Raw genomic sequence first — 27,834 nt, 5'->3', positions numbered from 1 at the left:
GAAATTATTCATTTTCTCTGTACAGCCTACTTTACAATGTCAAACTTCTTTAACAACACAGTTCACCATGCTCTCTGATGCTGGGTCCCTCCACACCTCCCTTCCCTCAAGGGTTTCTCCCATCCCTCTCTTCCAGTCAAAATGGAAAAGAGGTGGGGAGGAGGTATCTCAAAATAACACTCACGAAATGGTTCTAACTGCATTTAATTTTATTATCTGGAACTAGTAAGTCATAAAATGTTGCATTAACTAGACACATATGTTCTTCCTGCCTCAAAGCCATATGAGTATTCTTAGTTTTTCTTTAAAAATAAAATTACAATTTGGATCAGGTACCACATGTCCACCCAATTATTCCTGTCAAGTTTGTTTGCTTCTCAGGGTGCCCTGGAAAAATCAGCTGAGAGATTCCTTCACCCTACCCAGCTAAGGTGCAGACAGCCTAGTTTTCATGGTGATATATATACACACACACACACACGCACAAACACATATATATGGATATATATATGTGTGTGTAGTATTCATGTATATATAAGTATTACATATACAAATTGTATGTAGATACTGTTTTTTTAATTTCTTCATCCTCTAAGCAAATAAACTATCCCTTAAGTGTCCACCAGGAGGCGCCGGGGGCGGCGACAGACCTGCGGTACCTTCACGATTGTAGAGGTGGAGATGGATGCAGCAGCGATGGAACCCGGCTTCCTTTTTTAAGAATCAATGTGAGCGAAGGGAGCAGAGCTGCGTTATTTTAGGGAGACTTTGTCGCACTCCCCCTCCCGTGTGTAGGTAGCATCTGGGTTGTGTGCGCGCCCTGCTTGCGGACCCCATGGAGAGGCGCAGTCGGCGGCAGCTGGGGCTCCTTTCGCGGTTGCAGCCAGCAGTAACCCGACCCCGCCAGTGCAGGGACTGAAGAGGCTCGGCGAAAGCGGAGAGCTTCGAACAAAAGCCCTCGGCGCGGGCCCGGGACCCGGGACTTGGGGTAAGTGAACCGGTCTGGGAGCCCAAACCTGCAGACACTGGCGCGGATGGGCTCGCTGCGCTCAAGGAGCCCACCCCGCGGAGATGCGGTGGGAGAACTGGTGGACATGAAGGGGCGGGTGTCCTAGCACAGACGGGTGGATGGATACCTTCAGCACATTAGACTTGGAGGAAATTGGGTGCATCTGGGAGGCTCCAGGCGCGGTCTGAATCTCCTGCAAACAGCCGGTGGGGCCTGGGGGTGGAGGGGGCCGGCAGAGCTCCTAGCAAGCCCTGCCCAAAAGACAGGAGCAAGAAACCATCACCCTCCTGCAAGGGTCTTTGAAGATTTTTCTCACTCCTTCCATCACCCCCGGGCCCCGCGCCCGATCTCCTCTGGCAGTGGAAATCAAACGTAAACTTCTTCCCGAGGCAAATGGGGTCTTCGCAGCAATGCACTTTGGGATGAACAGGCCTCTTTCCTTTTTTGTGCCTGCAAAGCTGCATCCCCACAGCCCGCCTAAGCTACAAACAAATAACGCTAATCCGCCCGGGAATCCTCTAGCGCCTCCCTCGTTGGCTGCTGCCGACACTTCTATCTTTTCATTTTAACTTGCAGTAGAAGGGGAATGCATCTAGAGGGCAAGACACCCGGGGGGCCTAGCCACAGGGACTCGCATTCCGAAGCCGAGGGAGATTGTGGCTGCTCTGAGGACCAGTGTCTCCCCCCCACCCCCAGCCTGGATTTTCAGGGCATCGGTTTTATGACTTACGTTCCACCAGGCCTCTGAGCCTAATCCGAAAGCGGATTAAATTGGGAGGGGTGAATATGGATGAGGAGGGGGAAACAGCTCTCAGCTGTATTCCTCTATGTTCCACCTTGTCATCTGCAGAGACTCCAACAAAGGACGAGGCTCAGCCATGGTGGACCCGGTGCCTGAAGAGGAGAAGGAGGGAGCCGAGCCCGGAGGCTTGGAAGGGGACGGGGCCACAGCGTCTGTGCCCCCTGATGCCCAGGGCGCCCAGCAGCCCGCAGCCTCCTCGGCCTCGGCCTCCGCGGCGGTGCCGCACAAGGCAGAAGTACCTTGCACAGCAGAAGGCGGACGACGGGAGCAGTCTCCGATGCTGCACCTCGACCTCTTCAACTTCGACTGTCCGGAGGCGGAGGGCAGCCGCTACGTGCTGACCAGCCCCCGCTCCCTTGAGGCCTGCGCACGCTGTGCTGTCAAGCCCGTGGAACTGCTGCCACGGGCCTTGGCCGACCTAGTGCGCGAGGCTCCTGGCCGATCCATGCGGGTGGCCACTGGCCTGTACGAGGCGTACGAGGCAGAGCGGCGCTCCAAGTTACAGCAGTGCCGGGCCGAGCGCGAGCGAATCGTACGCGAAGAGAAGCGGCGCCTCTTCACGCCGTTGGGCCCCGCGGCTGCCGCAGCTGCCGCCGCCTCGGCCTCAGCCCCAACTCAGAGCGCGGGCAGCAGCAGCAGCTGCAGTAGCACCAGCCTCCCGGCCTCACCCGCACCGCGTGCCGCCCGCAAGGCCTCTCCCAGTCCCTCCTCTGCTCGGACCCAACCTCCGCCCGCAGGTTCTCGGACAGGAAGGAAGAGCCACTCGCTGGACTCGCTGTCCCGCCGGCGTGACGGTGCTCTCAGCTCCGAGTCGGGTGCATCGTCGTCCTCCTACAGTGGGGAGAGCCTTCGGGAGCTTCGCTGGCCGCCCCGGGCCGCAGCCAGGAACAGTTGCCCCGCAGGGTCAGCGTCCTCTGCCCCCAACCCTTTGGGCCGTCCTTCGGCGCTCGCCCTGGTTCCACTCACTGGCCGAAGCTTCAGCCTTGGGGACTTGAGCCACTCTCCGCAGACTGCTCAGCACGTGGAGCGCATCGTACGCCAAGTGCGCGCCGAGCGGGGCCTGCGCGGGGTGCCAGAGCGCGACCGGAAGATTGCTGCACTCATGCTGGCGCGGCACCAAGAGGAGCGCCTGTTGCTGGAGCAGCGCGCCGCAGCCCACGGCCAGTGGGAGCAGCAGCGCGTGCGTGCTGAGCAGCGGCGCGAGCGCGAGGAGCGCGAGAAGCAGCGCGCTCTAGAGCAGGGCCGCCGGGCCTGGGCTGCGCAGGTGGAGGAGCGGCGGGGCCGCCGGGGTCGCGAGGAGCGTGAGGCAGCGCGGCGGCGACAGCAACAGTGGGAACGCAGCGAGGAGCGACGACGGGAGCTGGCCGAGCGCCAGGGCCTGCTGCGGCGGGAACGGGCCGAGCGCGCGGCTCGGGAGGACCGGCTGCGTAAGCTGCAGCAGGAGCAGAACCTGAAGCAGCGGGAAGAGGGCCTGCAGGAAGGGCGCGAGCGGGCCGAACAGGTCCGCAGGGAGCGCGCCCAGCGCGCGGCACGCGCCAAGCAGCGGCAGGAGGGCCAACTGCAGCGCGAGAAGCGAGAACTGAGCCGCGCTGAGCGAGCGCGACACGAGGCGTTGCTGCGGGGCCGAGCCCGGCAGCAGCACGAGGAGCGAGAAGGCCTGCGGAGCTCCTTGGAGGCCAGCTTGGGCCGCGCGCAGGAGAACTATGAGCAATTGGTGGAGCAGCGCACCCGGGAGCTGAGGGAGCGGGCCCGGCGGGAGGAGCTGCAGGGCAGGCGAGCCAAGGAGGCTGCGGAACGCAAAGAGCGGGAACATCAGGCTCACCTGGAGGCCCTGGCCCGGGCCGGGGAACGACGGCTGCAGCACGCGGCGCAGGTGGCGGAAGAGGCAGTGCAGCAAAAGGCCCGGCGCGTGGGCCAGACGCGGTTGGAGAAAGAGCGGACCCAGCGCGCCAACAAGGAGAAGGTAGAGAGGGACGAAGACTGCCGCCGGCGGGAACTGCTCCAAGCAATCGGGCGCAAGCTGGAGCGCAGCGAGCAGCTGTCACGGGAACGGCGCAGCGCACTGGAGAGTGCTCGCTCCACCGCCCGCGCCTCCTTCCACGTTCGTGAGAAAGTGCGAGAGGAGACCAACACGCGCTCCTTCGACCGCATGGTGCGGGAGGCCCAACTACACGCCAGCCTGGACCGCAAATGACTGCAGCCCTACGCTGGCCAGACTGGCACACACAGTCCGGGGGCGGAGCGGGGTATTCCCTCGGTCACTCTGAGTCCCCGCTGCATGGGCAACACCATGAACTCTCGAGGCTTCTGAGCAATGAAGCAATGAAAGGAGTGACACGTGGGACTTTTCATTCTGCACCCTTGGTTTTTAACAAATTACTTCGTTTGGAGATGCCGTAGCACAATCTTTGTCCACACCCACCCTTGCCAACCTCCCTATGTCTTTTGGGTTGGAACCGAATGTAGCTGCGTAGGAAGCTCTGCACCCCTCAAGAGCATAGAGGGGAAGCCCCTTCAATTGCAGTTGCCCAAGGCATCTTTCTGATACTGGAGTCTGAGGGCTTTCAGTTGTGGCAGCGGAGGGGGCATCTGGATCACCTCCATCTTTCAAAATATGACACATTGCACAAAGCTTGGAGGCCTGCCAGAAAAGCACAGCACTTCCAAGGTGTCAGGCCATGCACAAAGTGAACCAGAAAATCATTGATGTTTTGTATGCTTGACTATCAATACGTCACCGGAGCAAATTGTGTTATTAGCTACGATACTTTTTCAGTTGAGTCCCCTAGGTTTTCTAGTTAGACAATCATCTACAGACAATGATCAGTTTATCTCTTTCTCTCTCATTCTCCCAAGTGGCACAGGAAATGGATTGGTTTGGTGGTGCTGTTAAGTGGGGAAATGCTGGGCCCCAGGAGGTGGTGGTTTCCTCAGGCAGCAGTGTCTACCCCATGAAGCTTCTTGCAGGATGATTTGGGGTGGGCAGTGGTGTCTGATGCCCACCTCCCGTTGTGAGGCCCACGCCTGGCAGACAGCAGCCATGCCTTAAGCAGAGCTACCTTATGTGCCTGCCCAGGCCATTCTTGCCTAAATCTTCAGCCCTGAATGCAGTCTCAAGGGTGGGCCCCAGAGAGCTTGGAGTTAGGATTCCCTCTGTGAAGGAATCATCTCCACTAACCGGAGGACAAGTTATGGTATCCTTGACTGCTTTCCTGTGGAGGCTGAAGAGCTAGACTTGCCTCTGTTGAGAGTTGTGCTCACTATTGTTGGTAGAGTCTCACCCCTCCCTTCCCAGGAAAAAGAGAGTCTCCCCGCTAAATTTCTGGTACCTTCTCAAATATGACTGAAAGTATTTAATTTGTCTCTTGGTGCCTCACCTTTCCTAACTGCCAGATGGGGCCATCAGAACTCCTCTTCTGGTACCTCAAGGTCTCCTGGATCCAAAGCACTGCTTCAGTATTATTTGTTGGACTTCTTTGTGCCTTTCTTGACCTGGAGTTGGGAGGCAGGAGGACTGCGGTGAGCCTGCTCTGTTGCTGGGAATACGGATTCCTGGCACTGGAAGGAGCCATACATCATGGACAGATGGTCTTTTAGCCTCTGGCAGGAAGTACTTGCAGTGCCAGGCCACACCCTGGTCCAAAAGGCTCAGTTATCACCAGGCATTTTTAGGCTTTCCTTCCATGAAGCTGAAATTGCCCCTGCTATATCCATCCATTGACTCTGCCTTCATCAGGGAAGGTGGGAAGTAAAACATTACTTTTTACATTAACTCAAGGTCAGGAAATAAAGAAATTACCAAAAAAAGAAGAAGAAGAAGAAGGAATCAGGGTAGAGAACTACTACATTAGACATATTTCATGTATGTTCTGCTGGGCAGAATTGTCCCTAAAATGGCTGGTTATTACATATGCACTCACGCACACGTACTTTGTCAACCCACCACCCCACCCCATCACATGCTAACAAATACAGGAGTCTCGTGTTGTGTAGAAGGAAACAGTGGTTAGGTGTTACAATTGAGATGGTGATGCCAGGAAGGAGCTGTGTGCCAAGGTTTAGTTCTTGAATGGATGAATTTTTCCCTTAAAATTTCTTCTTGTTGGTAACCAGGGTGTCAGTGAACTGTAATCATTGGTGTTGTCTGTGAGTCAGGAGCATTTAACTAAAAAGTTAATGTGATTCTGTGGTTCTTATCTTGTGGTTCTTGAGTTGCTAAAGGATTTTTGAAACCTTCATAGAAAGTTCCACCCTCAAAACCACTTACTTTAGTGTGAGGGGACAATCTGGTTTTTTTTGGACAAGGTACTGCAAAGGTACATGGGTGATCCTACCTGGCTCTTGGCCCAGTTTGTTTTCTGACTTAACTGAGTGACTTTAGGTAGATCACCTTTCTATGCCTTGGTTCCCCCCCTCTGCAGAATGGGGATCACACAAGCACTGTGAGGATGAATCAGAATCCAAGTGACGGTCTCAGTTCTGTCACTCTAGAATTGCAGGCACAATTGCTATAAACAGGAAGGGTCATGTGACCATAATAAAGTACAACCATGACCTGGTACAGGAGTGGTCTTGGAAAGCACATTGTGGATGATAGTGTCACATGTGATATGGACATGGTGGCACACACCTGGAATCCCAGCGACTCAGGAGGCAGAGGCAGGAGGATCGCAAGTTTGAGACCAGCCTCAGCAACTTAGGCCCTAAGAAACTTAATGAGACCCTGTCTCAAACTAAAAGAGCTGGGGATGTGGCTCAGTGATTAAGCACCCCTGGGTTCAATTATCAGTAACCAAGAAAAGAAAAAAGAAAAAAAAGAGAGAGACAGAGAGAGAGCTGCACTAAGAATCAATGTGTAGAGACAAAAAATCCTTTGAATTCTTTAAAAAAAATACATATAGCCAAGTAAAATTGAAGCAAAAATAGAAGCCAAACCTAGTGACAATATGGAATGGTCCCTCCAAAGCCCAGACCAGGCCCACCTCCTGTTTTCTAGGGAAATGTTCACGGTGCTCTCTGAAGAGAAAATTTTTTTAAATCTGCTGGGCCCTTAATTTATATTCTTTTCTTTGAAATGATGCCAGAGAGGAAAGACTGTTTCATATTCTTAAAATGTAGCAAGAGAATATTGGAGGGAGCATGGATGATGGGCGGAAGTATCTCCTGATGTATATTCTACTGGGCAACACAGGATTCTAAGTGTCCAGAGCTGCCCTACTGGAAGTTTTCTTACTAGCCATGGGATTGCAGCCTTGAAGTGGCCACAGAGTTTCACATTTACCCTTTGGAAGCATTCCCTTGTTCAGAAAAGAGAGAATGTGAAAGAGCGGGATGAGGAAGGGTTGGAAGGGTTGGAAGAAGCTTTAGTTTGGTTGGTTACTAAGGAAACAGGACAAAACCATTTATGATGAAATCATTGGTGAAGCTAGTCCAATGTCCTGCTCATGCAGTGACCAATGCCCACACCACAGCAGGACAGGAAAATGGAAATTTCTTTGTAAGCACACAGGCCCTGGGCTTCCAACAGGGCAGTAAGGAGGATTTGCCAAAGTTGAATAGTCTGTGGGGTAGTGAAGATAGAGGAATTTCTTTGTCCATTTTGTGTTGCTATAACAAGATACCTGAGGCTGAGTAATTTGTAAATAAAAGATTTATTTAGTTCCAGGTCTGGAGACCCAAGTGCATGGAACCAGCATATGTTTGGCTTCTGGTGAGGACTTGGTGGAGGCTGACTTCTCATGGTGGAGTCACATGAGAGAGGTCACATAGCAAGATAAGAAGCAGGAAACTGGAGAGGGGTCAGATGTGTTTTGTTTTGGAAAGTTACAAGGGTGATCCTACCTGGCCCTTTGCCCAGTTTGTTTTCTGACTTACTGAGCGACTTTGGGTAGATCACTTTCTACGCCTTCGTTTCCCCACCAGCAGAATGAGGATCATGATTCTTGTCCTCCCAAGACTCCCTTGCAGTCTGCAAGACCAGCATTAGTTCATTCATGAGGGTGGAGTCCTGATGACAATTTTCCTTTGGGCTCCACCTCTTAAGGGTTCCATCATCTCAACATCATCACACTGGGGACCAAGTTCCAACACACAACCTTTGGGGACAAACCTTATCCAAGCTGTAGCAATGAGAATGCAGTTTGTGTCAGGTCGTGAAGTGTGCCACTCACCCCAGATCCTTTAAACGCCTCTAGGCAAGTGCTTTACGTCCCCAGCTCCCTTCCTTCTTCTTCTTCCTTTATTTTTTTTCAGTGCTGGAGATTGAATCTAGGGGGTCACACAAGCTTAGCAAATGGTCTATCATTGAGCTACACACCCACCCCTTTTTATTCATTGATTTTTTGGTACTGAGGTTTGAACCCAGGGGTGCTTAACCATTGAGCCACATCCCCAGTCCTTTTTAACATTTTGTATTTTGAGACAGGGTCTCACTAAGTTGCTTAGGGCCTAAGTTGCTGAGGCTAAGTCTTGAACTTGCGATCCTCCTGCCTCCGCCTCCTGAGTCGCTGGGATTACCGGCATGCACCACCACACCCAACTTTAGTTTTTATTTTGAGACAGGGTCTCACTTATCTGCCACGCTGGCTTCTAACTTGCCATCTCTTGCCTTAAATTCCTGAGTAGGTAGGATCACAGGAGTGTGCCACTGCACCTGGCGAAGGTACTGCTCTTGATGCTGGCAAAATAGAAACTCTTTGATCATTGACCCTGGGGATTATTTGTGCTGCAATGCTATGAGCAGATGTCTGTTTCTCTGCTGGGTTTACCACCTTCCCACCTGGTGACCTGTCCTCAGGCAGACCTGATGGTCCCTTGAGGCACTCACTTCAAGTCCTTTCAGTCTCCTGGGGACAAGCCATCTGCCAATCAACCATGTCTAATCACCGTTGCTCTCTTTTCCTTCAGAGGAGCCTTGATTAATCAGGTCAAACTTGTAATGTCATGTACTTAATCAGTTTTAAATTACAGTATAGAGAGGGGGAGAAAGAGAGAGAGAGACCGAGAGAAAGATTAATCACCTTCAAGGGCGTTATCTGTCATGCCTTTTAGGGAGGCAGCACAAATAATGATCGGGGACCTAGAAAACTGAGCCTCAGGCCATATAGAGTCCCAATTACCAAACAGGGTATTGGCTCTATCAGTCAGCTATTCTTACCAAGACCAGAAAGACAACATTTCAGAAGCCTTTCCTGCTGAAAAGTCCCAGTAAGCCAGAACATCCCCCTTCTTACATCATTGACACTACCCAGAAGTTGCTGTGTAGACTTGCTTCTCCCCCACCGTGTGACTCTACCTCCACCCTGCCTGTCCTAGAGGAGCACAGGGAAACTTGGAATTTCTTGTCACAGCCTGGAAAGGAGCTTTCAGGGACCCAGCAGCAGACAGCTCCAAGTTCTAGGAATGTCATTTAAGCTTTCAATGTAGCACATTTGACCTCGAGTGTCTGTTGTAGCCTGAGGATGACATCTAGTCACATTTTGGTTCTGTGTGTCTTTACAGAAGAGCACCTCGTTGACTCAGTCCGTGCTGTTACATGGAGTTCTCTGGTGTTCTGTACATGTACCCTGTCCCTGTCCCTGCCCAGCATCTCCCCCAAAGCCCCCACCCTTCACTTCTGTCTCTGATGCTGCTTCAGTTTCCAATAGGAAACCTAAATGGGGATGGGACAGAAGCTAGAATTAGTAGCAGGTGTTAGGATATGGGATGGGGATGGTTTCCTTCTGAGGAACACAGGGTTATTAAATTAGCTGTCATTTTGAAGTGTTCATGTCTTTCTTCCTCTCCACTAGCACAGTATTGATAACACATTTTTGTGTCAGACACTTGCATAATTCACAGGACTATCAGAAGGATGATGCACACCTACTGTGTCTAAGGATGCATGTGCACGCCCATGCTCCTACCGATCCGGCGTCAGCATTCTGTAGTCATCTTATTCTTCCAGGGAAGGGTAAGCTCTGGGAAAACTGAGCTGCCCTTTGGTGGGGGTCCGTTCTTCCACGTACCCCCAGCAGTCTGAAGGCTTCCACTGGAAGGTTGCTTTAGGCCCTAGCCTAAGAAACATGGCGTCTGCATTTCCCAAATCCATCACAGAGCCTCACGAGTGATAAAGGATTTTCACGTTGCCACTGCACTTGACTTTCCCAGCGTGTTCCCTCACTTAGTAAGAGAGAGTGGCTGGGAAATGGAATTTAGGTGGCCCAAATGTTGACATTCGAGAATGTCTCAGTGTGACAGAATGACTAACATCCATAAAGTGCTGAAGATCCAGCCCATGTAGTCACCACACCAAGGCAAGCAGATTGCCAAAGGAGCAAGTGTCTTCATTTGTTCCCGCATCTCTGTACTCTTGCACATGCCCCCTGTCATCTATAAAACGGAGACAATGAATCCTGCTTGGTAGGGAGTTGTTAAATCAGTGAGTGCTTAGAAAGCAGTGGCCCAGTCCCTGGTAACCAGTGCTCAATTCATGGATGCCATTATCTGATTTGGAAAGGTGGTTAAGAAAGGAATGGGTAGATTGAGTTTAAGCCAGGTGGTACTGGTGGACACCAGGTTTGGATGGTAGCCCTTCTGGGGTTGTGTGTATCCTTCGCTATGTGGCAGGCAACACCCCAAACATTCCAAGAAAGGTGCTCTGGAAGAATGTTTCCCCTGGGAGTGGTCTGGGGTGGCAGGGGTCGGGAAAAGATTACCCTGTCTACCAAATTACCTTGTTTGGCAATAAAGTTGACACCTGATAATAATTTTGGATATTTCTTTGACTTCTTAAATGATGACAAAAATAGCAGGAAGCTTTACAATTTCTATAGCTCTCTGAGGTAAAGGAGGGTATGCTTCTGTCCTGGTGCTATCCAGCTCCTACGAGAGCATTCTTAGCAGTATCAGTAGGAGAGACTCTGGGAGAACCACTGTTGAGGGGGGTCTGGGGCTGCAGGATGTGATGGCACCTAGTAGGAATTCTGGGATACACAGCCATATCTGATATGGCCACATGGGATGAGGAAGTGGATCTGGGCCAAACCCAACCTGGGAGAGTGGATGGGCCCAGGGTAGGAGTAGATATTGGTGCAGGGAGAGAGAGGTGGGTGTGTATTGTCATCTCACTTCAGCCTCAACAAATGACTTCCTTTGAGAATCCTGAGCAAATGTCCCATCTCCTTTCCTGGCCCCTGGCCCTGCAGACATCTGCATGGAGATTAGTTTTAAGGCTGGTTGTAGAAGTCTATTCCCATTCCGGATGCACATGGACACAGGGAGGTGCTCAACAGTAGGCTGGCCTGTGTTGGCTCTTGCTGGGCAAGGGGAAGTGAGGACAAAGAACATGGGAAGTTGCTGAATATGTTCCTACTTTGTTCTTTCTTCTGCCCTTGAATACCCTGGAGGGAAACCCCAGCGGATCTCAGAGGCCTCCTGAGCCCTCAGAAAAATACTAGAATAAGCAGAATGTGCCTACTAGGAGTGTCTGTTTGCTGGAAAAGAACTTGCAGGGTGAGCAAAATACATCACAGAAGGGGATGATTTGCTGAGACTGGGATTGTAGGGATGATGATAGCTAATGTATACTGAGCCCTTGTACGGTTTAGTAAGTGTTTTAAGTCCTTAATTCTTATAAGGTCTCTATGAGGTAGGAACCATTATCCCCATTTTACAGATGATAAAATTGAGGCCCTGAGTTGAAAGCAATTGCCCAAGTTCACATAGCAAGTGGGCAGAGCTGACTTGGATTCAGTTAGTCTGATTGGATAGCACATGATTTAAACCACTATGTTCTGTTGCTTCTTGGGACTCAATGGGAATGGTATTTTATAAAAGGGCCCTCCCAGAGTGTCCCACCATCAGTCTTTTGAATCACTACCCATCGTGCCCACATGCCTATAGTGAGAAAACTCACTTCATTTGGATCTGGTGGGTCCTGCAGGCCCTGAAGTTAGATGGAAGTTTGTTGCTCAGAGATGACAGACCCTCATGCTCATCCTAAAGCTTACCGCATCTTGGGACAGTGCTTGTTCTACAGCAGAGGCACTCAGAGTGTGGTCCCTGAGCCAACAGGACCAGCATCAGATTTTCTGAGAGTGGGACCCTCAATCTGGGTTTTATCCAGTTTTCCAGCTGATTCCGACATGTATTTAAGTTTAAGAACCACTGCTGTAGAACTGTGCTTCCTAATTTAGTAGGCATGAGCCACGGGTGTCTAAATTTAGTTAAATTTAAATAAAACTAAATATTCATTGACACATATGGCAAGTGTTTAGGAGCCACATATGGGTTGTAGCCCACCATATTGGACAGCAACAATCTAGAACATTTCCATCATCTCAGAAAGTTCTATTAGGTAGCACTGGTCTAGAATTTTCTACTTCAGAGTGTGGGCCACAGACCAACAGCATTGGCATTACCTGAGAGTTTGTTAGAGATGAAGAACTGGGGGGGTGGGCAGAGAATAGAAGCTCAGTGTATTAGACAAAAGTGAATGAAGGGAAGGGAGTGGGGATATAAAAAGGAAAGACAGTGGAATGAATCTGACATAATTTTCATATGTACATATGTGGATATACCATTGTGTACATCCACAAGAATGGGGCCCTAATTAGAATAAGATATATTCCATGCTTGCATTATTATATCAAAATGGGTTCTACTATCTTGTAAAACTAAAAGAACCAAAAAAAAAAAAAAAAAAAAAAAAAAACTGAGTTCCGTCCCAGACCTTCTTAATCAGAGTGCTTTTTTGTAGGGTTCACAGGTGTTTGAATTGCACATTCAAATTTGAGAAGCACTGCTGCAGAAGGCAAGCCTAATTCAAGTTCAGTTTGCCTATGTGAAGAATTCCCAGGTGGTCCTTCTGCCTCATTTGCCAGGGTCCCTGGAATTATAGGCATGCACCACAATGCCTGACTCCTTCCTAGAAAATTTGTGTCTTCTAGAGATAAGTTTCAATTTTCTTTTTTTTTTTTTAAATACTTTTCTTTTTCAGTTGTAGATGGACATAATATCTTTTTATGTATTTATTTTTATGTGGTACTGGGGATTGAACCCAATGCCTCACACGTGTGAGGCAAGCACTCTACTACCGAGCTACAGCCTCAGTCCTAGCCTTCAATTTTCTAAGCCACCAGATCATAATATTTTTTAGCTCACAGATAAGCTAGACATCATCCATCCTTCTATCCATTTGAATAATATGAATGGGCCTCTTTCTGGCAGGATGTTGGGCTGGGAATTCCTACTCTAGATACCCAGACACTCTGATCTTATTGGGGTGGTTGCAAGTGTCCAAGACTTAGCTTCCAACTATCCCTCGCTATGTGATTTTCTGAAAGATTTCATCTCACTGGCAAATAATAATAATAATAGTGGGCTGGGGTTGTTTCTCAGTGGTAGAACGCTTGCCTAGCACGTGTAAAGTACTGGATTTGAGCCTCAACACCACATAAGAAAATAAATAAAATAAAGTTATTGTTGTTATGGGGAACAACTTAAGAACAGACCAATCACCACTGAGAAGCCCAAATTTGAGAGTCTTTATTAAGCCGGCCAGTTGACTGACTATCTCACACAATGCTCCAAAAAATGGCTATTGGGAGAACAGCCCGGACAATAGGGTTGTAGGGGTTTTTAATACCACAACTCAATACATCAATCATAAGGGTCTGTTGCTATGCTTCAAAATTACAAACTAACATCATGAGATCTGAACTCATTAGCAGGAGGAGGAAGTGGGTCAAAATGATCTTACTTAGGTACAAATTAAAGGATGGTTACTAACATCTAGACAATCACTGTTGACATGGTATAGTGTTTAGGAAAATAGGAATCAAAAAGAGAACACTTTTTCATAATACAAGAATTGTCATTTCATCACTTTGTATTGCCAACCATAACTGATGATGAGTCCAGAAACGGGGTATTCCCATGGGACAAGCTAAGCAACTGTTGATGGGTATAAAAGTGGGGAGTTCCCACGGGAGAAGCATTTCCTACAAAACATGGAGTCTCAGAGCAAAATGGAGTCCGTTTAGTCATTGCCCATAGAACCTGGCCTGTAACATTTCCATGGAGCCAAATCTGTCAGCCTGTCACAACTGTGTCCATCTAAAACTAAAAAACAGTAATAACAATAGTACTAATAGTAGTAGTAATAATAATAATAATAATAATAATAATAATCCATTAGCGCAGTTTAATAAAAGTCTGTCTTTTGCTTGGGCTGCCAGCTACCTGTTTTATTTTCAGGACTTGCCTGTACTCAGTACTCCCACTCATAATTGGCTACTCCTTCATACAGAGGTAAGGGCTTGTGTTCATTATCATGTGATGCCAGGAGTTTGGGTGAAAGTGTCTGACCATTCACCTGCTTCCTTCCTGTGAAGGGGAACCCACTGGGCTGGAGTTCATCTTACCTGTTACCCACTTGGCATTAACCAGGTGAGCCCTTCCTGCTTCTTGCTTGAGATTCATTAAAAAAAATAAAGAAAGGAAGGAAGAAAGAAAGAAAGAAAGAAAGAAAGAAAGAAAGAAAGAAAGAAAGAAAGAAAGAAGGAAAGAGAAAGAAAGATCAGGAATGAAGTAGTTGAACTGTTTGATGTGGATCTGGCCAGAAGCTCGGGCCCTCGGTCCCAAAGTCTGCCTCTGTTGCTGTAAGTGGGCCAAGAATTCTGCAGGGTTTCCATTTCCTGTAGTCACTAAAAAAGAGTAGAAACAGAAGAAAGGGAGAGAGAGAGGAAGTGAGCAAAGCTTCTCTGGGAAGACAAAGGACTGATTTAGGAAAGGTTTATTAGAATAAGCAAAGCTACTTTGTGTTCAAGAAAGGGGAAGATGCAGTGAGATCGTAGAAATAAAGGAATTAAAAGGGAGAGGGACTGGGGAAGAAGTGGCAGACAGAAAAATTCAGACAGGAATGTATCCTATTAGTCTGAGGATGGACAAACAAGTCAAAACCCCAACAAAAAAATAAGAAGATTCTGGAGCAGGAAAATGTACACTCTCAAGTAAATTTAACAATAATCAGGGATCTGTACTTCTTGGGCTGGTGCCATATTGCTCCATCAAAAGGAGCACATTATTAAAGAAGACAAAAGAGGAAGCCAAGAAGACACTGGCTGGTCTTTTCTCCTTAAGACTGAGATGATGTGAGACAATGCTATTGTGATGGGCTGGCAGATCTGACTCCATGAGAATGTTGTAGGCCAGACTCTAAGGAAAATGACTAAACAGACTCCATTTTGCTCTGAGACTCCATGATATGTAGGAAATAAGCTTCTCCCATGGGAACACCCTACCTCTGTACCCATCATCTGTTACTTAGTGTGACATGTTTAACAATACAGAATGACAATTCCTGTGTAAAGAAAAATTGCTCTCTTTTGATTCCTATTGCTCCTAAACAATGTACCATGTGAACAGTGATTGTGTGGATGTTAGCAACCATTCTTCAGTTTGTACCTAGGTAAGGTCATTTTGACCCACTTCCTCCTCTGTCGATGATCTCATGATGTTAGTTCATAATTTCGAATCATAGCAACAGACACTTATGATTGATGTGCTTTTTGGTATAAGAATCCCTATAACCCTATGGTCAGGGCTATTCTCCCAATAGCCATTTTTGGGGCATTGTGTGAGACAGTCAGCCGGCTGGCTTAATAAAGACTCTCAAATTTGAACTTCTCAGTGGTGATGGGTCTGTTCTTAAGTTGCGCCTCATAACACTATGGCAGCAGCAGCAAGGGCTCATGAAGTTGAACCTATAATAAATGGTTCCAAGATCACATTTTTAAAAAGTGATCCTTACTAATTTGCAGAGTGATGATGTTGCATCTACATACTTCTTATTGAAATTGATCTTGTCTGTGATAAAATGTTTACCTTTTAAAGATTTAAAAAAAAAAAAAAGAAGAAGAAGAAGAAGAAGACATAACTCCAACTTAAGGGACCTGATGCAAAGTCCAGGGAGGTGAAAGGAGAGGTCCTGACTCACTCCAGATGCCGTCCTAGTCCATGCTTATCAGATCTACATAGAGAAGGGTAGGCAAAGGCTTTCAAAAGTTGCCAAAACAGGCTGGGATGTGACCTAGCTTGCATGAGGCCCTGGATTTGGTCCCTAGCACCACGAAAGGAGAAAAAGAGTTGTCAAAATTTCTAGTAAATGCTGTGGTGTGTTAACTTTACCCCCTCCCTGTGTATCAGTCTTAAAACTTCTAGTAAAAAAAAAGTCTGGGGGCTGGGGAGATAGCTCAGTCGGTAGAGTGCTTGCCTTGCAAGCACAAGGCCCTGAATTTGATCCCCAGCACCCAAAAAAAAAAAAAAAAGTCTGAGTAATAGAAAATGTATAGTTTCTTGTGTTTACAGTCAAACTGGTTAACCCTCTTTGGAATCTTCTGAGATGCCACTTCTTTATGTGTGCATATGTGTGGATCTCATCTCTACCTCAAGTAGCTGAAAGAGTATACAACCCTGCTCAAGGGAAAGGCAGTGTGCTTTGTAACTTTGAGGGCAAAATTGATAGCATGTATACCATTTGGAAAGTGGCAACTTGATATTAGAGTACAAGAATATAGAATCGGTTAGAAGGCAATAGGTTATATTCACAAGACAGGAAAAAATCTAAACCTCGTTTCCTTTAATCTTCTTATTGTCTAATCCTAATGAAAGATGTCAAGTCACCCGGCAGTTTTCAAACAGGTCAATATTGTCAATATTCAACTGTTTTTGACCTATAAAACACCACACAGTGGAGTGGTAGGTGCCCTGAATGGTAGGTGTCTGAAGCTCCTGCAAGAACGGAGGGTGAGAGAGTGGAGGGGGGCCCCAGAGGGCTGGGACATCCAGGTCCCATGAGAAGCTGCTCCAGATGGGTCATGGGCAGCTTGCTGGCGTGCCTGGACAGAGCTCAGCTTTTCTGCCTGCATGAAGCATAAATTCACACCAGTGCATCTAGATGGCAGAGAGCCCACTTGATCTACAGACTGGGCTGCACAGCGGTTCATTTCCCTATAATCTGCAAACTTTTTTGCAGAGGCTGAGACTGCTGTCTGACACGAGCTCCTTAGGAGTCCAGCAGGAACCAAACCCATCAGCACTCAGCTGCCTGCCCAGAATACCAAACAGCAGCGGGGCAGGCACCACGGCTGGCTTCCCTGGCGCCAGCTCTGCCCTCCAAGAACCCATTCTCTCCCTCCACTGTGGCTTTTCTACAAACCCACTTGTTTCCAGGTGGCAGAAATGCGTCTGCAATCCAACAATATGTTTCTAAAACCTTCTCCATGACAACGCTGTGCAGTGAGCTGCCTGCCAGCTCTTAGCCAGCCAGAGAGAGGCCCTGGGGGCAGACAGTATGGAGAGGCTCAGGACAGCTGGGGTGCCAAATTCGGCCTTAGCAGGCAGGCAGTTTGGGAAACAACACATCCCAAATCCAGGGGAGTGGTTTGAAGACTGAGTAGACCAGCAAAGTCGTGGGTACACATCTGTAGATGTCCAAAGTGACCATTTATAAACACTTACTTTAGCATAGAAGCCAAATAGAACAGGGAAGGTGGGACTTCCTTTCATCTTGAGAAATCTCTTGCAGTTGAAAAGAGGAGAAAAATGATGGGAAACCTTCAAAGAAAGGTGGTTTTTAAGTGGGGGAACAAAATTGACCAAATTATATCGTTTTATTGTGTGCATGTGTGAAAATGTAACAAAAAAATCCCACTATTATATATCATAATGCACTAATAAAAAAAAAAAAGGTGCCTTGCGATTGGACAAATTCTTCATAAACTGAAAGTGCTGTCCAGATGGTGTGTCTCAGATTTCACCCCCCCAATGCACATCACCCCAGCCCCGCTGATCATTCAGTGGCCAGAGCCCTATTAAGAACCAGAATCCCTCCTCTCTCTCCCTCTCTGATAGTTAATGACAACATTAATCCTTGGGGAGAATGTTGGGCGCAGCAGAGGTGGCTGTTTGAGACCCAGCATCTACAGAGGAGTATCTTGGAGACAGCTTGTGGTTGGGTGGGAAGTCATCAAGAAAATAAACATAAGCAGGTGAGCAAGCCGAAGGAGCAGGGTGGGGACATACCCGCAAGTCGGAAAAACAGGTGGAGACAGGATTCTCCTCCTCAACTCCAGCTACAATCCAGCTTCTTCATGGCTCCCTGGAGTGGGGAGCCAGGTGCTCTTTCTGGCCACTTCTCCTGCCTTGCTGATGCTGCACCCCTCCTTGGCCTGCTCCTTGGCCTTGACCCACTTATTTGAACAGAGTCCTCTTTGATAGTTTGGGGGTTCAGTGATTTGGTTTCACAACAGGGGGTACTGAAGGCTCTGCACTCTGAATGTGTCCTAACTCATCTGCGAGGTCATGAGACCTACAAAAGGTGATTAATGCCTTGCTCTCAGGAGTGAGTTCTCACTCTCTCAGGACTGGATCAGTTACCTCAAAAGCAGCTTGTTATAAAGGAAGTCCTCTTTTATTTTTATTTTTATTTTTTGTATGTGTCTACTCACCCTTCTGTTTTCCACCATGAATTGAAGCATTTTGAGGCCGTTGGTTTTCCCAGCTTCCAAAAATGTGAGCTAAGTAAATTGTTTTACTTCATAAATTACTCAGCATCAGGTATTCTATTACAGCAACAGAAAACAAACTAAGACAGGCTACAGTGAGGGTGGCCTTCCCTCCTATCTCACCTCACTGTGTTCCACTAGAGAGGAAATTTGAGACAACCTATCAAGGACAGGACAAGGTCAATATAAAATGTGGTTGATGTTCCACAAATGTGTGAGATGCTGGCTTTAATACCCAGGACAGGTAAATGACATAATCACCTGATTACAGCAGAGGACATGCCTGTGACAAATGTGGGGTCTGAATCTCCTCCTCCTGAATTGGTAGTTCCCTTCTTCTCAAAAGTGCCTGTCCCGGTCTTCCTGGGCAAAAGGACTTAGAGCTCCTGAGCAGAGGGCTAAAGACCTGCCTGAGAGTGACTGACCCCACCACGTCCTCAGGAGAGCTGCCAAGGTTTCCAACATTCCAGGGCAGGAAGAGGACAGTGTGCATGTTTGGAGATCAATTCAGGAGTGTGGACACTGCTGGGCCCTGTGGCAAGACAGGCAGACACTCTTCTTACCCTGCAGGCTGAATTAGGGCTGCTGTGAGCAGAAAGAACCTCAAAGAAAGGTCTGGCAAAAGAGAAGGAAGCACTAATAAAAAGCAGTAGCATCTAACTACTGCCAAGGCCGATGCTCTCGGGTAGCGTCTTCAAGGAAAAGCTGGCTGGGAGCCGGAGCTCAGGCTTTCAGATTCAGCTGCCAAGGCCTTGGTCCTTGGAGGACACACAGCTCCCTCCACACAGTGACCAGAGAAACCCACCAGGACCACTCTACCCCACATTTCTAAATAGACTTCCACAGCTGTATACAAACTGAAAGCAAATTATAAAAGTTTGCCAGATGTGGGCATGGTGGTGCACACCTGTAATCCCCATGAGTTGGGGGCCAAGGCAGGAGGATTCAAAGTTCAAGGCCAGCCTGGGCCACTTTGTGAGACTTTGTCTCAAAATAAAAGTTAAAAAAGGTAGTGGGTATAGCTCAGTGGATCCGGTCCTCACTGGATTACCCATCACAGTGTCCAATAAAAATGTTGTTGCTTGTCTGCAACCCCCTCAAGGATGGGAGCACCAGGAGGCAGGGACCACAGCCTCCTCTGCCCTTACCTTCTCAGGATCTAGAATAGAAGAGACATGTCACAAATGTTGAATGGATCAGAGTGACACGGAGCTCAATCCCCAGTACTGGGCCAAAAAAGGTTTACATACTTTTTCCAATTTTGTTTTTGGTGTTACTGGGGATGGAACCCAGGGCCTCATGCATGCAGGGCAAGTGCTTTACCTCTGAGCCACATCCCCAACCCGTCCAGTTAAATTTGATGTGTACATCATCTCCTCTTCTCCCCCACTTTTATCAAAAGACTCTGCTTTTGCCTAAGTTTTTCAAGGTGAAATTAATCTAGGAAGGGAAACTCGTGCTACGTTTCACAGACCAAGTCAAAACATGACCAAGTCTGTCACCGGGGTGGAATTCTCCCATTAGGGAGTCCACCCTGACTGCACATGGCAGAGAACCCCAGGTGTGTTGGGAGGAAGGAAGAGTGGGACTTGGTCTTTGGTTTTTGCTTGAGATTAGCATATGGAAGTGCTGAAATCCTTCTAAGCAAGAGCTAAGAGTTTGTAAGTGTGCAGCACTACCACTGATCCATTCAACATTTGCGACATGTCTCTTCTATTCTAGATCCTGAGAAGGTAAGGGCAGAGGAGGCTGTGGTCCCTGCCTCCTGGTGCTCCCATCCTTGAGGGGGTTGCAGACAAGCAACAACATTTTTATTGGACACTGTGATGGGTAATCCAGTGAGGACCAGATGCACACCCACAGGAAACGCTGGTCATGGGAGGGACATCATTTTCCAGAGGAGGTGACATCTGAGCCAAGGACTGAGGAGCAAGCAGAAGACTGAGGGGAGGTTTGCTTTTCTGGTATGATAGTCCAGGTGGGCAGGTGGTGCCATGGTTGTCCAGGACCCAGCTTCCCCTTGTCTTACTTTGCCATTTTCTAGGATGTCTTCCTCATTTGCATGATCAAGGTTAACATCCAACACCACTCCCACCTTCCAGGAAAAAGGAGATGTGCGAGGCCAACAATTTCTTCTTGCAGAGGTGGCACACGTCTCTTTTGCTTAGGTTCCACTGGCCAGGACCTAGTCCTATGGCAACTCCTGGCTGCAAGAGAGGCTGGAAAATAGAGTGTGTAGCTAAGTAGCCATGTTTCAAGCTAAAACTAAGGGAAGAAGGGAGACAGGTCTATGGGATCTTATGGGAGGGTAAGAATGATCTATGGAAGAGCTTAGTCCAGGGCAAGAAGAGACACAAGACAATGAACTTGGGGAGGGATGTGCTAAACACTACCAAGTACCCTACTGGCATTTCATTAAAGTCTCAAATTTCTATAAATAAAGTATGTTATCGTTTTAATTTTACAGAAGAGGAGAGCGAAAGTTACAAAGGTTAGGTGATTGAATGATGAAATGGTGAAGCCAAGATATGAACCTAAGTCCACTTGGCTCCAGAGTTGCTGGTGTCTCCACGAGGCTACACTGGAAAGCTACCTAGAAGGCAGGAGAGGCTGGGAGAGAACAGCGCCAACGGCGGGGCACTCCAAGGAGTGGGATGCAGGGAGAGGATTGGCAAAAGCTGGCAGGTGAACTTGAGAAGCAACATCTGATAAAGTCCACCATTTTTGAGGCTAAGAGGATCAAAGTTAAGATTCTGTTTTGGAACCAAATCATTCTTAGTAACTGAATCCTAGAATTATGAGGAATCTTTCAAGACACTCAGATGTAAAGAGGATCTTAACTCTTGGTTCCCATCAACAGGATGGTTTTCTTTTGTTTGTTTTGACTTTGCTTTTGCTGTGCTGGGGATGGAACCCAGGGCCTTATGCATGCTGGGCAAATGCTCTACCACTGAGTTATACCCAACAGAATGGCTTTGAACAACCACCCACAGACATCTGGTCCACCCCCAAGCCGGAGCAGGAGTCCTCCCACAGCATCCCTGGAGGTTGCTAGTCACTGCCAACTCACAGTTTCAGTGCTGGGACCTCATTGCCTTTACAACCAGTGTCTGTGTCAAACTGACAGAATGGTCCAGCATAGGGGGAGATGGATTCCACACTGGTGCAGAGGTTGGATGAGGCCCAGTCATCTGCTCATGTGTTGAATCCATCAGTCCACAGGTTAAAGAGTTCAGAGAGGCCAGGGTTCCATCCATCCCAGGCCAAGTCAGCATGAATCACTGCACAGAGCATTTCTCTCTGCTGTGCTTGTCCCAGGCCACGTGAGACCAAGACCCTGGACTGTCTGGTTTCTGACAACCCTCTTCCCTCCATGAGAGCTAGGCATGTTCATTACGCCTTCACTCAGCCTCACAGCACAACCTTGAAGAAAAATCACTCTGAAATTTGCAATAGATTTGGCTTATGAATAATTCAGCATGGCTCCTGGCTCAGGGGAAGTATTTGGTTTCTGATGTCGCTTAACCCAGAGAAACAGTGGACTGCATGCTGTGGCAGGGTTGCATCTGCTTAGAGGAGAGGAAGGAGGGAGGGAGGGAGAGGGAAGGAAGTAGAGGATAAATTTTCTCCTTCAGTCCATCTCAGAAGCTCCCGAGGACTTGAGCTCACCTGCATAACAGGCTCTGGGGAAAGAGCTGTGGTCAGTCTGTGGGAACTGCTTTGAGCGACAGGCCACTCCATCTCCCAGGGAAGCTGCAGGGGTGTGACAGGGCCTGTCCACCAAGGAACTGTGAACTGAAATAACCACCTAGAGCCAGCTGCAAAGCTCCTTTGGGAATGCCCAAGGCCACAGAATCATCTTCCTGATAGTTGTTTGCTCCACCCCCCAACTTTTTTTTTTTTTTTTTTTTTGGTTCTTCATGAACCATCCTGCCCAGAAAATGAACAGCAAGTTAGATGGCAGTTCATGCGTTGGGAGCTGCCTCCTTCCTTCCCGTCCCATCCCACCCAGCTTCCAGCCCAGGAAGCAGCACTCTTCGTGATGGACTCAGCTGTGCTCACTTTCCACAGAACCAACCCTGCCTGGGCAAGTGCTCTACCTCTGAGCTACACCCCAGCTCACATCCCACCCACAACCCGTGGTTTCAATGACAAAACACTAGTGATTTAAATAATAACCATTGTAATAATTATTATTGTAAATTATATTAGAACATTGGAGGTAGTGTAGTTCTACAGTAGGGGTCCACATGCTGACACCCCACCCCCTCCCAGGAGATTATTCCCTCTCCCTCCCACCCCATCACCAATCGCTGCTTTGGAGTGCCCTCTTCGGATGGTCCTTCTCGCCTGTGTCATACTGACGCAGTTCCACAAGCATTAGGAGTGCAAAGCTCTGTGCTAATGTGGCTAATTTAGCCTGTCTGTGAGTGGACGGGCATGGGGAGGCGCAGGGTTCCAGAAGAAATAATTACCACCCAATTCAAAGAGCTAGAAGGTAATTATTTTTCTAACTCTGCTTTGGAATTCCGAGGGCGACCTGAACAGTGGTGGCACCCCGCTGAACGTGGGACGACCTACTCAGTCACGGAAATAAAGGCAATCACCTTGGGGCACAGCGGAACCTGCCGGGAGCCCCGGGATAGTGGGGCAGCGTGCCTAGCGCCCCCTGGCGGGAACCAAGCGGCGCAGCAGGGGAGCGGCAAGGGGAGCCCGGGCGCGTGTGATGTCCCCAGGACTCCGCCTCTGCCGCTGCGATCTAAACAAAGAGAGCCTTTCCCCCAGCACAGGTTCCTCATCCCCCACTACACGGTCGAGAGCCTGGAATCCAGTAATAACAGTGTCCCTTTCGGAGGGTCCCTGGAGTTTTCTCTATATTAATTATGCCGTAGGCCACCAAGGCTTTGTTTGACTGCGAGTAGTGCTGATCAGTCACCAGCGCCGGGTGGGAAAAAGCCAGGCCATTTCCCACTGCTTGGGCAGGCCACCTTCGTGGGCTAGCCTGGGCAGGAGGATCCGGGAGCCAGCTAGCCAGCAGACAGCCTCAGGCCCAGTCAGCAGTCTAATCTCAACACAGTACCTGGCCTCCCCCAAAACAAGAGGCAGATCATGTCATCCTCTGTTCAACCCATTGCCACAGCTCCCATTTCTCTCAGAGGAAAGCCACAGGACTTGCATGGTCCACAAGTCCCTGTGAGATCTGATCCCATTGCTTCTTTACACTCATCTCCTACTGGTCCCCCTGGTTCCGCTGGCTCAAGCCACCATGGCCACCTTGCCTTTCCTCCAACATCCTGATGAGGTCAACAGGGAGTAATTAAGGGTAAGTGAGGTCATAGGGTGGGCCTGAACCCAATAGGAATGGTGTCCTTGTAAGAAGGGGAAAAGACACCAGGACCCTCTAGTGCCTGTGCAAGCGCACAGAGGTCCTGTGGGCACCAGCATGATGGCAGCCACCCCTTAGCCAACAGCAGCAACCTCAGAGTGAAACCAACCATGCCACACCTTGTTCTCGGACTCCAGCCTCCAGAACCGTGGGAACTGAGTTTCTGTCGTTCATGCCACCCAGCCGTGGTATCTTGTGGCAGTTCTAGCAGACTAGAGCAAAGTGGTTTCTGCTAGTTTATAAACTATTCCCACCTGCTTCATCCTTTCCTGTCCTTGGACTCCCAAGCTCCTGTACTTACTCTCTTTTTTTCTATTTACCATAGCCCTCAGTGCCACCTGACCCACCCAGTACTGGGGATTGAACTGAATGACGCTCTACCACTGAACTGCATCCCCAGCCCTTTTTACTTTATTTTGAGACAGGATCTCACTAAGTTGAGGCTGACCTTGAGCTTGTAATCCTCCTGCCTCAGCCTCCCAAGTCACTGGGATTACAGGGGTGCACCACCACATCCTACCCTCGGTGTGGTGCTGGGGATTGAACCCAGGGCCTTGTACATGCGAGGCAGGCACTCTGAAAACTGAGCTATATCCCCAGCCCTACATAATGACTTTTTTCTTAGGTTTATTGCTTATCCTCTTTTGCCGTGCTAGAACATAAGCTCCAGAGGGCAGGGGTTTTGTCTGTTTTGTGTACTAATGTATCCAAGCACCTGGAATGGTGCCTGGCAGGTACATAAAGCACATTCATGGGGCTGTAGCTCAGTGGGAGAGGCTTACCTAGCACAATAGGCATTCATTCAGCCTTTGTCAGATGAAGGAATGAATCATGGTTCGCACAGGTGCAAAGGGAACGGAGGACAGGGGTTTTGTTAATTTGGAGCTGCTGGCCTTTAATGGGGAAGCAGCCCAGCCCCACAGGGAGTGGACAGAAGGGCTGGGCAGGTTTGGCTGAGGCCACAGGCCACAGTAGAGGGAAAAGTGATTCAGGAGGCTCAGATAAGGCTGCGTGGTTGGTTCTGTCCTCATCTGAGAGTCACTCTGAAGGAGTCCCATGTGGTGCTTAAAGGAGGAGCCGAGCTGCTCCAGTGGAAGCAGGAAGACCTTCCAGGCACACGGCACTGACAAAGACCCAAGGCAGAAGCCATCTGGTAATTCAGACTTGAGAGGAGGAGAGGGGCACATAGCAAAGCAGAGGCCAAAACTCCAACCTTTTTCCTCAAAGGATTTAAGCGGGAAGCAAGTCGGTGGGATTAACTTGCTAGAAAGGTCGCTTGGGCAACTGCTAGAGGAGGCAGGGAGAGCGCCAGCCGCTGCACCTCATGGCCGTGCACTGGGGAGAGACATTAAGTACAGGAACACACGGAGTGTTGTTAAACCCTAAGCGCCACGCACAGGTGCTTCCCTCCATCCTCAGGGAAGAAAGTCCAAAGTCAAAGCCACAACGAACATTTGTCAACCCCTCTACTCAGGCTGAGGCAGCCCCGCAGAGCTGGGCTTTGTCTTTCTTTGTCTTTTAGCAAGAGAGAGACTCCTTGACAGGCAGACAGTCTTCAAAACACTCTAGTCTCAGTCTTTTCCTTGAGACCTAGCCATCAGGCTGTTGCCATGACAACCATTGCTGACCCAACCTTCCAGAAGCAGCAGCTGGAGCCCGGAAAAGCTGCTGTCCTCCCTGCTGTGGCTGACATTACTTGTGATGCAACAGTCCATCCTGGCAAGCTATAGATTTTGCATGCAACACACACACACACACACACACACACACAGACCACTCCTCATCTATCCTTTGCATATATTTTCCCCTCCCCCGCCATTCCTCCACTATTGGTGGATTGCCTGGGCAATTTTAGAAACCCATTCTCCCCACCCACAGCAGTGATTCAATCAGGTAGTCAGCATATGACCTGAGCTCCAGTACCAGTTCAATTCCCTCGTGTAAATACCAGGGACCCCAAGAACAAAATCTCCCTCTTCCCTCTGTGGCTACCACGTGGGCTGCCCATGGCCATGTCTTCACCCAGATGTGTTTTTTTTTTTTTAATATTTTTTAGTTGTCAGTGGATCTTTATGTATATGTGGTGCCGAGGTTCAAACCCAGGGCCTCACACAGGCCAGGCAAGCGCTCTACCACTGAGCCACAACCCCAGCCCCAGACATTTGCTTCACCTGAAGCAAAGACAAATAGATAAAGCCAGTATTGCAGGTAGCAAGTCCCCGATTCAAAGCCCTGAGCTTCCAGTTTCTGTGGTTGATACTTGTGTTCTGCGTCCTTCCCAACTTTGGGAGACACTGGGCTTTGTTATCACAGCCCAAAGTGACCTCCAGTGGATTCTTCCCAGTTAACTCCCATCCACTTGTTTGGCCTCATTTGAAGAAATCACTTCTCCCCTCTAAGCCTTAATTTTCTGAGCCACATCTTGGTTCCACCCTTCACTCCAGAAACTATTAGGGGAGCAAGAGGAGAAAGCAGAAGTCTTAGTGTCAGGACTAGGTCACAGGATTCAGGAATGACGGAAATGTCCATGTTGAGGAGAGGTGAGGAGAAGGGAGCCTCCCCACTGAGCTGGTCTGAGCACCAGGAGACAAGGCTTTACCGCTTGGCTCACAGCTTACGGCGCTGCCAGCCACTGTCCATGAAAAATGCACTCAGCTGCTACATGGGACAGGGCAGCCCCAGTCCCCAGCCTTCCCCTTCCCTGAGAGTTTCCACTCATCTTAGGCCTCAGTTCCTCATCCCTGACTCAGGCTTTACCAAAAGGATCAAGCTCCTCTGTGGATGTGTGTATGTGTGTGCACACACAGGCTTGCACACGCATGCATGGAAACACCCCTCAGGGCTCAGGAGGAAGGGAAAGACTGGCTTCAACACATCAAGTCAGGTGTAGTTCTGCAGAGCCAGGGCACTTCCATTCATTCAAGGAGTGTCCCCACGCCCGTCCTAGGTGCTCCCATCCTCTACCCTAGGGGCTGCCTACATAAAGGCCACCCCTACTGCAGCTCTCATGACCTGTCAGTAACCTGTGAGGCAATAAGGGCAGGTGTGGCAGCCATGTCTACCTGTGACAAATGTACCTTTACAAAGGGGGACTCCAGTGCTCAGAAATGGTAAGTAATTTGCTCGAGTCACACAGCTTGTTACTGGTAAAAGCCAACTCACGCCGCACGCAGGGCTCTGTTCTGCATGCTGGAGGCAGAAGCCCGGCACTCAGAGGTACTAGTACACACTGTGCCGAGCAAGCTGCCCAGGCCCCTCAGCCCCTCTGAGCCCCGGCGTGGGCGGAATCAGCTGCGCTAAGTGAGGGGGCTTTCTGGACACTCTTGAAAAAGCTCTTCTACCCAAAATATCTCAAGGAGAGGTTCATGGTTCAGGACAAGCACCACAAGCTCCATTCGCCACATTGGGTTAATTTGCTGAGTCATGAGCATCTTCCTATTCGATGGTGTCTCTGATATTCAGGACTGTGTCTCAAAAGAGACTGGGTAGGACACTTTCTTTTCTTTGGAGAGGCTCCTCCACCACACGGTGTTGTGTGGTGTGCACACAGACCACCTCTGCATTCACCAGCATCCCTTTCCCCCCTGAATGCTGGGTCAGACTACATTCCCAAGTCCCCTGCAAGCCAATGGGGCCAAGCCTGGCAAAGTGAATGAAAATGGAGGAGCTCTGGGCTGCTTTTAAGCACAACGAAAAGGGGAAATCCTATGGGTGACTGGAGACTGTGACCCCAGGGTAGCCTTAGAAGCCTCAGGTTGATAATGGGAAAAGTGGCTGTCCCCTGGATCCCTGAGTGACCTGCCATGGACTCTGCAGAGTCAACCTGCACAGATAACCAAAGAGTTGTCCCACTTATTAGTTGCCATAACCTCAGCAACACACTTGGCACAGAATATTTGTCATCCAACTTAAGTATACGGCACCGTTATTTTATATTCCACCAAGAAATAAAAATGCTGCCAATTAAGTGATGATACAGCTTTCACTTCGAATTTTGATTTCATACTTACTGAAAAAGAGCTTGTATAGATTTGGTTAGTCATAGATTTTTTTTTTCATCAGAAATCACTCTTGTGCATAATAAAACAGG

The 27,834-nt window shown here is 48.9% G+C and overlaps 1 protein-coding gene across 1 annotated transcript; it reads left to right on the top strand.

Moving 5' to 3' along the window:
• The first annotated feature begins 686 nt into the window (after positions 1-686).
• On the top strand, positions 687-4,208 carry Ccdc177 (coiled-coil domain containing 177). Its single transcript, XM_047541462.1, has 2 exons — positions 687-988; positions 1,860-4,208. Exon 2 carries the CDS (start codon positions 1,888-1,890, stop codon positions 4,003-4,005), a length of 2,118 nt encoding a protein of 705 aa, XP_047397418.1. The 5' UTR covers positions 687-988; positions 1,860-1,887; the 3' UTR covers positions 4,006-4,208.
• The last annotated feature ends 23,626 nt before the right edge of the window (positions 4,209-27,834 follow it).

Source organism: Sciurus carolinensis, chromosome 2 (genome assembly GCF_902686445.1).
Source record: "Sciurus carolinensis chromosome 2, mSciCar1.2, whole genome shotgun sequence".
In the NCBI taxonomy this organism is placed as follows: domain Eukaryota; kingdom Metazoa; phylum Chordata; class Mammalia; order Rodentia; family Sciuridae; genus Sciurus; species Sciurus carolinensis.
Note: the sequence above shows the minus strand (reverse complement) of the source record. Positions and strands in the feature narration are given on the sequence as shown.